Raw genomic sequence first — 14,654 nt, forward strand, 5'->3', positions numbered from 1 at the left:
AGCTCAAGGAAAGAAAGAAACCAGCGGAATAAAAGATCCAACTAACCAGAGGTCGGGTCACCAAATGATTTGTAATCTGTCGCTGAAGTAGTGGCCAAAAACACTAAAACAATTAAAGGAACAAGAAATCAGCATAAAGGAACCCAAAAGTAAAGTCTCAAAACAAAAAAAGGCCCTGATAACTAAGAGTGTAGTTCTTTTTAATCAAATGATAAAAAGCTAAAGGACAGGTTGTCTGAGTAGGCCTATTGCTCCAAGTCTTGTCTGTCTCTAGACCTGAGGAGAGACAGCTATGCATGGCCTCTATCCCCTGTTCTAGTTCTATGGTTCAGCCTGGTGTGTCTCCTATAGCAACACTGTCTTAGTACTGCTACTGGTAGAGCACGACTATGTTTCTTCCCTCCAAGTAGGTAGCATTAGTTACAGGTGGGCTGGGTGTGTACAGTATGTGGATCTACAGTAGATGTGTATGTTAATACTGAACATAGAACCATGTAGGGAGGGTTACTGATTGGTGTGTTGGTATGGTGTGGTTACTGGTGTTACTGGTAGTGTGTTACTGGTTGGTTGTGCAGACTGATGGTGTGTGATAGTGAGAGAGAGAGCGAGAAAGAGATGGGTTGGTATGAATGGGAGGGGCTCACCATGGCAGTCTCCCAGCTGAACCGTGTTCCCAAACTCTACATCCTGCTCATAACCAGACCTGAAAGAGAGAGACAGAGGGGAGGAGAGAGAAATTAGAGCAGAGAACCAAACCTCTCCAACCATCAACATTTTCTTTTTTCAAGTTTTTCCTGAACTCTGTAGTATGTACCGTAGCTTAGTACTGTGATAGTATTGTAATATTTAATACTCACAGGGCTTTAAATGTACATTTTTCCTTGGTAGCACTGGTCCTCCCGCCTTTAAAAAGGTTAGGAGTACCAGAAAATCAAATGGATTGAGATATAGCCTATATGAAGTCTAGCTGCTTCTAAAGCCCATGTGCCCTAAAAACTAATATGGAACCCTGTAAATTCATGTGTTTATTATAAAAACCTAAAATGTTGATACAGATACCTGTCATTGAAATGAAAAAGTCATTTTGTGGAATATACGGTTTCTACATTATGTAAAAGCACTATTTTCCTATTGAGATGCATTACATTGAAAAGTGTACACTGTCTCTTTAAGAGCATTTGTGATGATGCCATGCAGGACATCTCTCATTCAAATCAAATCAAATGTTATTGGTCACATACGCATATTTAGCAGATGTTATTGCGGGTGTAGCGAAATGCTTGTGCCATTCATTGTTCCATTCATTCATTGATCATTGATCTCCTGAAGAAGCTATCCCCTTTCCTTTCTTTCTGTGCCTCCAAATGTTTGGATATACTGGTAAAGTTACCAGGTTGTTTGCTAGCTAGCTAATGAGCTAACAAACATGACTGAACAAGGTGTAAAACAAATGCGGGCCGCGAATAGTTTTAGAAAGGCCCACGACATGGTTTATGAATGTCAAATGCGGCCCGCCAATCCGTGACCAGAAGAAAAAACATTGGTCCAGTAATATGGGTCAGATCTTTAGAACTGTTTGGGCTAAAAACAAGCAGTTTTCACTGGATTAATGGTGCAATCATGGTGCTAACTAATCTGCGCTCGGGAAACAACGGTACAACGAAGCCTTATCATTACAAACATTATTATTAAAAATAAAGAAAAACAAATATTGGATTTTTTTGGCACAGCAAAATGTTTTGTTGCATATGAGATCAAATTGGTCACACTTTAGGGACATGAGTATGCATACTATTTAGTATTGTAATACTTGGTACTCACAGAACTCCAGGCAGGATCCTCTCACAGGCTCCATGAGGCATCCAGCCACAGTAGGGGTCCCTGGACGCTGTACAAGACCTAGGGTAGAAACACAACACAGGGTTAACATATATCTGTAAATATACAGTTCACCATACAGGGTTAAATAGGCAGCACCAGTTAACCTCTGTCTGGCTGTATATTAACCAGTGTGCTGCAGGTTCTCAATGTTTATGACATATAGAGAAAAAACACATCAATAAACACACAAACCTGTGACCAGGTACAGCATAAAGTAACCTTGGAGTGGAGTGTGTGCATGTTTCTGAATGTGTGTGTGTGTCTGTGTCTGAGTTGGAGTGCACGCTCGTGTGTGTCTGTATGTGTCTGTGTCTGTATGTGTCTGTGTCTGAGTCAGAGTGCACGCTCTTGTGTGTCAGTGTGGTGACTCACTTGTGGCAGTTAGTGTGTCGCTCACAGCGGCTGAGCGGCATGCGAACCACACAGCTAGAGAAAGCTACATACACACTGTGTGTGTCTTTGTCAACATGGAGCGACAAAATATGCCTGTCATCCTCACTGTTAGACAGACACCTGGGAGACAGAGAGAAGAAAAGAGAGGGAAGAGAGGGGTTGGGAGAGGAGAGGGAGTAGGGGAGAGAGAGAAAGGGAGGGTGGTGGAGGGGGGAGACAGAGAGGAGAGTCAGAAATCAGATTACAGGTTACTTGATCAGTTGTTTATCAGAAAGGCATGTCTACGGTTTCACTCTCCAGATGTAATCACAGTGGCACTGTTTAGCCCTGATACCCTTACTGACAGGTGAGAACGAGAGACTGAGAGGAAGACAGAGGAGAGAGAGAGAGAGAGAGAGAGAGAGAGAGAGAGAGAGAGAGACAGAGGAAGAGAAGAGGAGAGAGACAGAGGAAGAGAGAGGAGAGTGCGAGAGATAGGAAGAGAGAGAGAGAGAGAGGAAGACAGAGGAGAGAAAGAGAGACAGAGATAGGCAGAGGAGCGAGAGAGACAGGGAAAGACAGAGGAGAGAGAGAGACAGAGGAAGAGAAGAGGAGAGAGACAAGAGGAAGAGAGTGCGAGAGATAGGAAGAGAGAGGAGAGACTGAGAGGAAGAAAGAGGAGAGCGAGAGAAAGACAGAAGAAGAAAGAGGAGAGCGAGAGGGAGACTGAGAGGAAGAGAGGAGAGGCAGGTGGTGAGAGAGACACAGAGGGAAAGAGAAAAACACAGAGTGGGAGATAAGAGACCAAGAAAAGAGAAAGACAGTGAGAGACAGAGACTAAGAGGGAGACGCAAATAGAGTAAGAGAGAGACGTGTAGTGAGTGTTCCGTACTTGGCTCTGTTGAACAGGTCAATCTCCTCCAATAGGATGCTGTCATTTAGGGACAGAGGGGAAGTCTTTGCTAGAACCTTCAGCACCACGCCCGCCTCTGAACCAATGAACAGCACCGTGTAGTTACCATGTGGACCAGCCGCGTTGTCCACTGCCAGGGCAGTCAGCCTGTACCTAGAGAGACAGGGACAAGACAGGAGGACAGTCAGACTTCAGTAGGAATTATCAAGCCAGTATTTAAAGGCCCTCCGTGCAATCTACAAATGTGCATTTTGTTTTTGTTTTTTGTTGAGTGTTACCGGGAATTCAGATCCCTCAAGCAACTCTTACGATGTGTGTGTGTGTGTGTTTGTCTGTGTGTTCTTACCTGACGCGTGTCTTGGTGAACCAGGGCTCGTCTCCTATGTTCGGCACGGAGGCGTCCATGAGGGGGTGAGACTTGATGAAGAGGAGGGTCTCATCAGGGAACTCTATAGAGGTCCTATAGGACTCAGCCTGGCCATGACCCACACAGCAGCCTGGCCTGGAGACATAGGGGTCAGAGAGGGGTCAAAGGTCAACACAGGTCACACATGAGCCCAGCTACCATCACCCTGTAGGGACTAATAATGTTGACTCTATTGAATTGAACTGAGGAGAGGGGTTAGGGCATGAGAGAGGAGCAGATGCCTGTCAGGACAACAAAGAGACGTGCTGCTGTATCACCGTAAACATGAAGTCATAACAGAGGACTAGAATGTTCATTATTTACCACCATAATGAGCAGCTCTGTGGACTTTGTGTGGGGCCAGAGAGCTGAGCTACGTGTGTGTGTGAATGGTGTGTGTGAATGCAGGTTAAATATGCAACACGTCTAATTATCCAGATTAATTATTTACAGCTAATAACCACCAGCTATGTGTGTGTGTGCATGTGTGCGTGTGTGTGCGTGTGTGTGTGTGTGTGTGTGTGTGTGTGTGTGTGTGTGTGTGTGTGTGTGTGTGTGTGTGTGTGTGTGTGTGCGTGTGTGTGTGTGTGTGGTCATAGACCATGTCTCTCTTGTTAAAGAGGGTTTATCTCAATGAGACCTAAGCTCAAGGTTATAGTGACAATACAGTCCTGCATCATAAACTGAAGGGAGGGTCATGTACCTGTTGTTGTGCAGACTGACATTCACTTACTGAGACATACTGGGCTTGGGTTAGAGACTGACATACTGTAGGTATAGTACCTGGGCTTGGGTTAGAGACTGACATACTGTAGGTATAGTACCTGGGCTTGGGTTAGAGACTGACATACTGTAGGTATAGTACCTGGGCTTGGGTTAGAGACTGACATACTGTAGGTATAGTACCTGGGCTTGGGTTAGAGACTGACATAATGTAGGTATAGTACCTGGGCTTGGGTTAGAGACTGACATACTGTAGGTATAGTACCTGGGCTTGGGTTAGAGACTGACATACTGTAGGTATAGTACCTGGGCTTGGGTCAGGGTTAGAAACTGACATACTGTAGGTATAGTCCCTGGGCTTGGGTTAGAGACTGACATACTGTAGGTATAGTACCTGGGCTTGGGTTAGAGACCGACATACTGTAGGTATAGTACCTGGGCTTGGGTTAGAGACTGACATACTGTAGGTATAGTACCTGGGCTTGGGTTAGAGACTGACATACTGTAGGTATAGTACCTGGGCTTGGGTTAGAGACTGACATACTGTAGGTATAGTACCTGGGCTTGGGTTAGAGACTGACATACTGTAGGTATAGTACCTGGGCTTGGGTTAGAGACCGACATACTGTAGGTATAGTACCTGGGCTTGGGTTAGAGACTGACATACTGTAGGTATAGTACCTGGGCTTGGGTTAGAGACTGACATACTGTAGGTATAGTACCTGGGCTTGGGTTAGAGACTGACATACTGTAGGTATAGTACCTGGGCTTGGGTTAGAGACCGACATACTGTAGGTATAGTACCTGGGCTTGGGTTAGAGACTGACATACTGTAGGTATAGTACCTGGGCTTGGGTCAGGGTTAGAGACTGACATACCTGGCTTGAAACTTGAGACTGACATACCTGGGTTTGGGTTAGGGTAAAGGTACAGGTACATACCTGGGTTTGGGTTAGGGTAAAGGTACAGGTACATACCTGGGTTAGGGTAAAGGTACAGGTACATACCTGGGTTTGGGTAAAGGTACGGGTACATACCTGGGTTTGGGTAAAGGTACAGGTACATACCTGGGTTTGGGTTAGGGTAAAGGTACAGGTACATACCTGGGTTTGGATAAAGGCACAGGTACATACCTGGGTTTGGGTTAGGGAAAAGGTACAGGTACATACCTGGGTTTGGGTTAGGGTAAAGGTACAGGTACATACCTGGGTTTGGGTAAAGGTACGGGTACATACCTGGGTTTGGGTAAAGGTACAGGTACATACCTGGGTTTGGGTTAGGGTAAAGGTACAGGTACATACCTGGGTTTGGATAAAGGCACAGGTACATACCTGGGTTTGGGTTAGGGAAAAGGTACAGGTACATACCTGGGTTTGGGTTAGGGTAAAGGTACAGGTACATACCTGGGTTTGGGTAAACGCACAGGTACATACCTGGTTTTGGGTAAAGGCACAGGTACATACCTGGGTTTGGGTAAAGGCACAGGTACATACCTGGGTTTGGATAAAGGCACAGGTACATACCTGGGTTTGGATAAAGGTACAGGTACATACCTGGGTTTGGGTTAGGGAAAAGGTACAGGTACATACCTGGGTTTGGGTTAGGGAAAAGGTACAGGTACATACCTGGGTTTGGGTTAGGGAAAAGGTACAGGTACATACCTGGGTTTGGGTTAGGGAAAAGGTACAGGTACATACCTGGGTTTGGGTTAGGGAAAAGGTACAGGTACATACCTGGGTTTGGGTTAGGGAAAAGGTACAGGTACATACCTGGGTTTGGGCAGTCTCTCCTCTGGGAAGGCGGTCCAGACAGAGTCAGGTGTTTTCTGTTCTTTAAATCGTCCTCTGAACACCTTCTCTATGTCATCCATGGAAAACGCACACACTGCAGACCCTGGGATACTGAAGAGAGAGGAACACAACCACACACTGTTACACAACTACTATTAACTATAGCTACTAATATACACACTGCAGACCCTGGGATACTGAAGAGAGAGGAACACAACCACACACTGTTACACAACTACTATTAACTATAGCTACTAATATACACACTGTAGACCCTGGGATACTGAAGAGAGAGGAACACAAACACACACTGTTACACAACTACTATTAACTATAGCTACTAATATACACACTGCAGACCCTGGGATACTGAAGAGAGAGGAACACAAACACACACTGTTACACAACTACTATAACTAAATATGGAGAAAACACAGCAAGAGATTCACAATAACAACACATCTGTTACACCAATATTACAAAGAGTGTACCCCAAATGGCACCCTATTCTCGTATAGTGAACCACTTTGACCAGAGCCCTATACAGGGAATAGGGTGCCATTTGGGAAGCAGCCTCAGTGTGTCCTTCCTTACCTGTTCATCTGTGTAGTGAAGACTCCCACCACAGAAGGAACTCCGTTGATGTTGATGATGTCAGTGATGGACTGTAGAACATCGAAGTAGAAGAACGATTCTCCAGGAACAGAACAGTTGAGTCTGGCCTTGACGAAGGACGTCCAGTGTTTCTCCAACACACGCTGGGATCCGCCTACGTCGTTCTTACAGATACGAGCCACTCTGGAGTAAACGGCCTGGAAAGGAAAGGGGGAGCAGGGAGGAGAGAGAGAGACTCTGCAATCAGCATCACTAAAACACTTCCACCCTCTGAATAAGACATCTGCCTCATCCTGTGGCCACACAGTGTGACGCACACTGACGCATACACAAGCACATGCGGGCGCGGGCGCACACACATGCTTATCCAGGACTCTGTGTCAGAGAGGACATTTGAAGCTCCGATTCAACAAACGCCTCACACCTCTTAACCCTAAACCTGATTCACACACACCTCTTTACTCAGTCTGATTAACCTTGAACTAGGACAGTGCTGGGCTATAAGACTGGGCTATATGATAGGGGCTAGGCTATATGATAGGGACTGGGCTATATGATAGGGACTGGGCTATAGGACTGGGCTATAGGACGGTGCTATATGATAGGGGCTAGGCTATATGATAGGGACTGGGCTATATGATAGGGACTGGGCTATAGGACTGGGCTATAGGACGGTGCTATATGATAGGGACTGGGCTATATGATAGGGACTGGGCTATATGATAGGGACTGGGCTATAGGACTGGGCTATAGGATGGTGCTATATGATAGGGACTGGGCTATATGATAGGGGCTGGGCAATAGGACTGGGTATAGGACAGTGCTATATGATAGGGACTGGGCTATATGATAGGGGCTGGGCTATATGATAGGGGCTGGGCTATAGGACTGGGCTATAGGATGGTGCTATATGATAGGGACTGGGCTATATGATAGGGGCTGGGCAATAGGACTGGGTATAGGACAGTGCTATATGATAGGGACTGGGCTATATGATAGGGGCTGGGCTATAGGACTGGGCTATACGACGGTGCTATATGATAGGGACTGGGCTATATGATAGGGGCTGGGCAATAGGACTGGGTATAGGACAGTGCTATATGATAGGGACTGGGCTATGTGATAGGGACTGGGCTATAGGACTGGGCTATATGATAGGGACTGGGCTATATGATAGGGGCTGGGCAATAGGACTGGGTATAGGACAGTGCTATATGATAGGGACTGGGCTATATGATAGGGATTGGGCTATAGGACTGGGACTGGGCTATAGGATGGGCTATATGATAGGGACTGGGCTATAGGATGGTGCTATAAGACGGGGCTATATGATAGGGGCTGGACTATATGATAGGGACTGGGCTATAGGACAGTGCTATATGATAGGGACTGGGCTATATGATAGGGACTGGGCTATAGGACTGGAATTGGGCTATAGTACGGGGCTATATGATAGGGACTGGGCTATAGGATGGGGCTATATGATAGTGGCTGGGCTATAGGACGGGGACTGGGCTATAGGATGGGCTATAAGACATCTCTGGGCTAGAGCTCTGGGTGTCGGACTGTTGGACTGTGGGGGACTAGGGCTCTGGGTGTTGGGCTGTAGGGGACGAGGGCTAGAGCTCTGGATGTTGAAGTGTTGGGCTGTGGGGGGACTAGGGATAGAACTCTGGGTGTTGGACTGTGGGGGACTAAGGCTAGAACTCTGGGTGTTGGACTGTGGGGGGCTAGGGCTAGAACTCTGGGTGTTGGACTGTGGGGGACTAGGGCTAGAGCTCTGGGTGTTGGACTGTGGGGGGCTAGGGCTAGAACTCTGGGTGTTGGACTGTGGGGGACTAGGGCTAGAGCTCTGGGTGTTGGACTGTGGGGGACTAGGGCTAGAGCTCTGGGTGTTGGAGTGTGGCAGACTAGGGCTAGAGCTCTGGGTGTTGGACTGTGGGGGACTAGGGCTAGAACTCTGGGTGTTGGACTGTGGGGGACTAGGGCTAGAGCTCTGGGTGTTGGACTGTGGGGGACTAGGGCTAGAGCTCTGGGTGTTGGACTGTGGGGGACTAAGGATAGAGCTCTGGGTGTTGGACTGTGGGGGACTAGGGCTAGAACTCTGGGTGTTGGACTGTGGCAGACTAGGGCTAGAGCTCTGGGTGTTGGACTGTGGGGGACTAGGGCTAGAACTCTGGGTGTTGGACTGTGGGGGACTAGGGCTAGAACTCTTGTGGTTTAAATGAAGCGTGTGAAGCAGTCAGCAGAAACAGCTTTAATAATTGACCAGTGCAAAGCTCCATCTGCCCAGGTGTCATCCCAGGCCCATCAACATCAACATCAACACACACACACACACACACGCACCCACACACACACACACACACACACACACACACACACACACACACACACACACACACACAGGAACACACTGGAACACACACAAACACACATCCCAGCATTAGTAGCGCTAAAATATTTATCAGCCTGGCCGCCCATTCTCTGAATGATGCATCATGGGTAAATATGAGGCCTGCGGTGGCTAAAGCATACTAATAACTGCAGAAAACATCCATTACCACCCAAGGGTGTGTGTGTGTGTGTGTGTGTGTGTGTGTGTGTGTGTGTGTGTGTGTGTGTGTGTGTGTGTGTGTGTGTGTGTGTGTGTGTGTGTGTGTGTGTGTGTATCCTCTTCATGGGTAAAGGGTTTACATGTAAAGTAGTTTGACCTACAGTTCAGTCACTACCAAACTACACCTTACACATTCTGCTGTACTCAGCACTTTTCTACAACACTATCTGTTGTCTGGTAATATAGTGTTTACTATTTATAATACATAAATATTTATAATACACAATGTTGTTTAGTAAACTGTGTGTGTGTGTGTGTGTGTGTGTGTGTGTGTGTGTGTGTGTGTGTGTGTGTGTGTGTGTGTGTATGTGTGTGTGTGTGTGTGTGTGTGTGTGTGTTACCTTGCCCAAGTGGTTGTGTTCCGCTGCGATCTCTCTGTAGAAGAAGTAGACATAGTTCCCATAATCCACTGCATGCAGGAAATGGGGCTCTGGAAGAGAGAGGGGACAGAGGTTTTGTGTTGTCACGTCTCTTTTTTTCTCTCCCTCTATTTCTACCTCTGTCTATACATAACTACCTCTGTCCTCCCTTCAACTCTGTCTCTCTCTGTTCTCCTCCCCTCTCCCTCCTTCCCCACTTCTCTCTCTCTCTCCATCCATCCTGAATATTTCAGTGTTCCTGTAACAGCTGCGTGTAAAAGAGTTGACCTAGATAGTGTGACAGAGCAGAGCTACAGGACGTCTTCGCAGGACAGAGACATAGTCTGCGGTCACCACACACTGCTGTGTTTACCTTTCAGCCATTTGGAGTCGTATTTGATGGTCCTGAGGGCCGAGCCGTCACCCATACTACGGTAGATCACTGCGTCGCTCGCCAGGAAGTCAGCAACCGTCGCCGAGTACAGCTTCCCGTCTGAAACAACACACACACACACACAGGTCAGACAAATATATTCCATTCTGTCATACTGGACATGTGGATCTAACACCCTGGTTCAAACGGTTTGTTTACAGACCGACTTATGAACCCTAGTTGCTATGGCCACAGTGTGTGTGTGTGGTCATACCAGCGAACAGAGCGACGTTGGTCTGCTTGGCGTCAAATGGGCATCGTGCCAGTCCGCTGATTTCCTCCCCGTCAAACTCCAGGTTATCCAGCTACACACACAGACACACATGCACATCGTTAACAAAGACACAAAGACGGCATAGTAAACAATAGGTGCTTATGGAGGTAGAGCAGGAGGGAGAGAGAACGTTTCTCACACACCCTGCTGTTTGTTGTCTTACCCTGTAGTACCGGCACATGGGGTTGAAGCCGTTTGTTCCACAGATGAACACCAGGTCATCATTTCTGGGAACCAGAACCTTGATGTAGTTATGACACTCATCCTGGAGGAGGGGAGCGAGAGAGAGAGGAGATCATATTATAAACCATTTAGCTAGTAGCTGTAATGGCAGCTATAGCCAGTAGCTATAATGGCAGCTATAGCCAGTAGCTATACTGGCAGCTATAGCCAGTAGCTATAATGGCAGCTATAGCCAGTAGTTATAATGGCAGCTATAGCCAGTAGCTATAATGGCAGCTATAGCCAGTAGCTATAATGGCAGCTATAGCCAGTAGCTATAATGGCAGCTATAGCCAGTAGCTATACTGGCAGCTATAGCCAGTAGCTATACTGGCAGCTATAGCCAGTAGCTATACTGGCAGCTATAGCCAGTAGCTATACTGGCAGCTATAGCCAGTAGCTATAATGGCAGCTATAGCCAGTAGCTATAATGGCAGCTATAGCCAGTAGCTATAATGGCAGCTATAGCCAGTAGCTATAATGGCAGCTATAGCCAGTAGCTATAATGGCAGCTATAGCCAGTAGCTATAATGGTAGCTATAGCCAGTAGCTATAATGATATAAGACATTATGAGGTGAGAGGTAAAGCCGAGAGTAGAGAGTCTATAGTAGTCAGTAGAAAGGCAGTGTATAGTAATTATAGAAACATAGTATATTAGTAAGTATAGTAAAGTCTTACTCTGTGTTTCCCCTTCATGGCACAGTTCTTTCTGTCTGCCTCCCCTGACCTCCATGTTAACTTCTGTAAACACACACACACACACACACACACACACACACACACACACACACACACACACACACACACACACACACACACACACACACACACACACACACACACACACACACATAATTCAGCATTTGGGATTTCCCACGGTGGACAACTTTCTACAGCTGTTGATAAGTCATTGATAACAATCTGCAAAAAAATGTCATGTCATTACATGAAGATGTAATGGGGGATCATAGCTATATTCAATCAAATTCACGAGTATATTTAAAAACCTATGTTTAACCTTTTATCATGATTGGCGTCTTGACGGATTTGTCTGTCCTTGCATTTATGGCAGTGTAAGTTGTCGTTATATCATATACTTTATTAAGCAGTAATCAGTTCAATTAGACATTGAACTTTAACCCTGTAAGAATCCTGTATCTAGCTGTTGGACAGTTTTTTGTATAGAGAGCTCAGAAATGCAGTGTAACCGTCTCCTTATGTTACGGGGTGAAAACTGTTTTTATGGGCACACAAATCCAAAATAATGTATGTGATTGCAAAAGTTAATGCTTCTAACCGAAAGTCACCTTACCTTGATACTTAAAACCTAAATTAATAATGGCATTAACATGGTTCTTCAATAATTATGCTTAATACTTGTTGGGTGCGCATTTGGTGTCCAGCTGATTAGGTACGCCGTGATATTTTCACACATCATCATCTGATCCAGGAAGCAATTTTCTGAATGACAGTCAAGTGCTGAACGAACAGCTGTTGTGATAGCGCATGCAATGTAACAACAGCCCGAGTGCTGGAAAAATGAATATTTTGGTGTCTCATTCGTTACACCGGTGAAGAGTTGTTCCTGGATCCACGTTGGATCTAATATCCCTCGTGAATTGATGCTGATCTGTTGTTGTCTGCTTGATTTACAGCAGAGTCTCGTTAGATTTAACAGAGAAAACCTTTATGTAATGAGTTCATGTTTTCATATGTTTTTGTGGCTCCGATTGGACATGGAGTCAACTGTGCGCAACACCAATGATATTCCTATGAATTATTCTGGATATAATGACAACAAATTACACAGCCTAGTGGCTTATTGACATTATGATCTGGTAATGAAATAACATGACAAAGACATTTTGTTTTCTATGTTATACCTGCAATTTTAAACAATACAAGGGGCTTGAAGTAGCCTACTTGAAATTAAATTTGGAGCTCAGAAATTCAAGAACTGGAATAGGCCTACCTTGAAAATCAGACATTTCCTCAATTTGGTGCTAGAAAAGTATTTTTCATTATTGTAGCCCATTTATAAGTTCTCCTGCTCCCTTATAATTATCTGTGATTTCATTTTTGATCCGTTTTTGTGAGAGATGTGGCCACAGTTTCCCACCACTTCAATGGAATTCAATTGAAGGGTGTTGTAGTACTCTGTTGCGGTAAAACCATGTGCAGTTATTATGAAGACATCTGTTGGCTTCCCATACAAAGTCTTCCATTAAAAAAGGAACCAGTTTTTTGGTCACTTTCTCATTATTAAACCAGGGTTGGTGAGATTAATGCTACCGTTATTCATGGCTTTATTATGTATCCCTGTATCAACCACATAGGCTACAGAAACATCACCATGTATGCATCCAATCTATTTCATCTTTTTATTTTAGTTTCAAACCACTTTGAAATGTTGATCCCAATGTCACACATTGGCCTCATTATTTATAGAAAGAACCATTTCCACTTTCATTTATAGCCTGTTAATTATGTGATTGATGAGGTAGTTTTTTCTACAGAAGACTTGTGTGTAACTCAGTGAGTAACTTGTGGTTAGACAGACAGACAGACTCAAAGACAGACAGACTTACCCTGTAGGGAATGATCTCATTCCTGTAGGATTCTCGGAGACTCACTAGATACACCTGGTCTCTGCCAGCGATGAACAGTGTATCCTGTATCTTGGTCATCAGTTGGAAGTCCAGTCTGTGTTGTGACTCGTTCCCCGACGGACGACCTCGGAACACTGGGTACTGCCGCGAGACTGAAACACACATACACACGTTAGAGATCACACACGTGTAAGCTTTCAGAGTGCTACACACACACTGACTCTGAGGGCCACACACTATCAATCAGGTTATTGATTAAGCGTAAACATGTTGTGTGTTACAGCTTTATAGAAATCTCTCAGTAGTGTAATTCAGGCTGCTGATACAGCACGGTGGTGTGTGTGTGTGTGTGTGTGTGTGTGTGTGTGTGTGTGTGTGTGTGTGTGTGTGTGTGTGTGTGTGTGTGGACATGTTTAACTATACTTGTGGGGACCAGAAGTCCCCTCAGGAATAGTAAACCAACAGAAATGTGACCAACTGGGGACATTTTGTTGGTCCCCACAAGGTCAAATGCTATTTCTAGGGGATTTAGGGTTAAGAGCTAGGGTTAGGGTTAGGAGCTAGGGTTAGTTTTAGGGTTAGGAGCTAGGGTTTAGGGTTAAGGTTAGGTTTTCGGGTTATAGTTCGGGTTAAGATAAGGGTTCTTTTTTTGGGTTAGTGTTAGGGAAAATAGGATTTTGAATGGGACTGAATTGTGCGTCCCCACAAGGTTAGTTATACAAGACTGTGTGTGTGTGTGTGTGTGTGTGTGTGTGTGTGTGTGTGTGTGTGTGTGTGTGTGTGTGTGTGTGTGTGTGTGTGTGTGTGTGTGTGTGTGTGTGTGTGTGTGTGTGTGTGTGTGTGTGTGTGTGTGTGTGTGTGATGGTAGGCCAGGTCAGCAGTCTTTGTATTCCCTGTGTACATCACAGAGGAAGGGAATCTAGTTAATGCCTGAGCTGACGATGGACAGGATTGATTTTATACAGGGCATACTATGTCTGATCAGTCAGCACATTACATTACCATGAAGACCTTACAGTACACCATCAATACACTATTCACTGATACACATTACCATGAAGACCTTACAGTACACCATCAATACACTATTCACTGATACATGCAGGACAATGGGACACATAATTAATGACAACAGGGTGCAGCATAAAAGTTGATTGGAAATTAAATTGTACTGAGACATGATGCTGCTGTCTTGTGAGTGATACTAACCTGAGTGTGTGTGTGTACGTGCAGCGTGTGTGTACTCACAGTGTGCATCAACAATGTCCAGGGGTATACTGTCCTCTGGGAAGCTGGCAGACAGGGTGTGTGTGGCTGTAGCTAGCAGTATGCTGAGCATAAGGCCTGCTCTCCAAACCATGACTGTTGCTGCTTTTGGTCTGAGACCACTCCTTCCTGCCTGGTTCTCACCCAATAAGATGTTACCTGGAAACACAGAG

At 45.5% G+C, this 14,654-nt stretch overlaps 1 protein-coding gene across 5 annotated transcripts in view; it reads right to left on the reverse strand.

The window, feature by feature from the left end:
* The window catches only part of LOC106562535 (semaphorin-6D-like), a 41,780-nt gene that overhangs the window by 12,365 nt on the left and 14,761 nt on the right, over positions 1 to 14,654 (reverse strand). For 3 of the 5 annotated variants that reach the window (XM_082957874.1, XM_082957871.1, XM_082957872.1), the window contains exons 2-16: positions 14,464 to 14,640; positions 13,195 to 13,367; positions 11,285 to 11,347; positions 10,547 to 10,648; positions 10,324 to 10,414; positions 10,050 to 10,169; positions 9,659 to 9,747; positions 6,680 to 6,897; positions 6,065 to 6,196; positions 3,513 to 3,668; positions 3,146 to 3,319; positions 2,254 to 2,394; positions 1,822 to 1,899; positions 645 to 703; positions 47 to 103 (exon numbers count right to left, since the gene is read on the reverse strand). In XM_082957874.1, the coding sequence (XP_082814000.1) occupies positions 47 to 103; positions 645 to 703; positions 1,822 to 1,899; positions 2,254 to 2,394; positions 3,146 to 3,319; positions 3,513 to 3,668; positions 6,065 to 6,196; positions 6,680 to 6,897; positions 9,659 to 9,747; positions 10,050 to 10,169; positions 10,324 to 10,414; positions 10,547 to 10,648; positions 11,285 to 11,347; positions 13,195 to 13,367; positions 14,464 to 14,575 (1,765 nt within the window). In that variant the 5' untranslated portion in view covers positions 14,576 to 14,640. The remainder of the gene's footprint in view (positions 1 to 46; positions 104 to 644; positions 704 to 1,821; positions 1,900 to 2,253; positions 2,395 to 3,145; positions 3,320 to 3,512; positions 3,669 to 6,064; positions 6,197 to 6,679; positions 6,898 to 9,658; positions 9,748 to 10,049; positions 10,170 to 10,323; positions 10,415 to 10,546; positions 10,649 to 11,284; positions 11,348 to 13,194; positions 13,368 to 14,463; positions 14,641 to 14,654) is intronic. The other 2 variants (XM_082957875.1, XM_082957873.1) reach the window with 1 other exon arrangement.

The sequence above is a fragment of the Salmo salar genome, chromosome 11 (assembly GCF_965601325.2).
Source record: "Salmo salar chromosome 11, fSalSal1, whole genome shotgun sequence".
Lineage (NCBI taxonomy): Eukaryota > Metazoa > Chordata > Actinopteri > Salmoniformes > Salmonidae > Salmo > Salmo salar.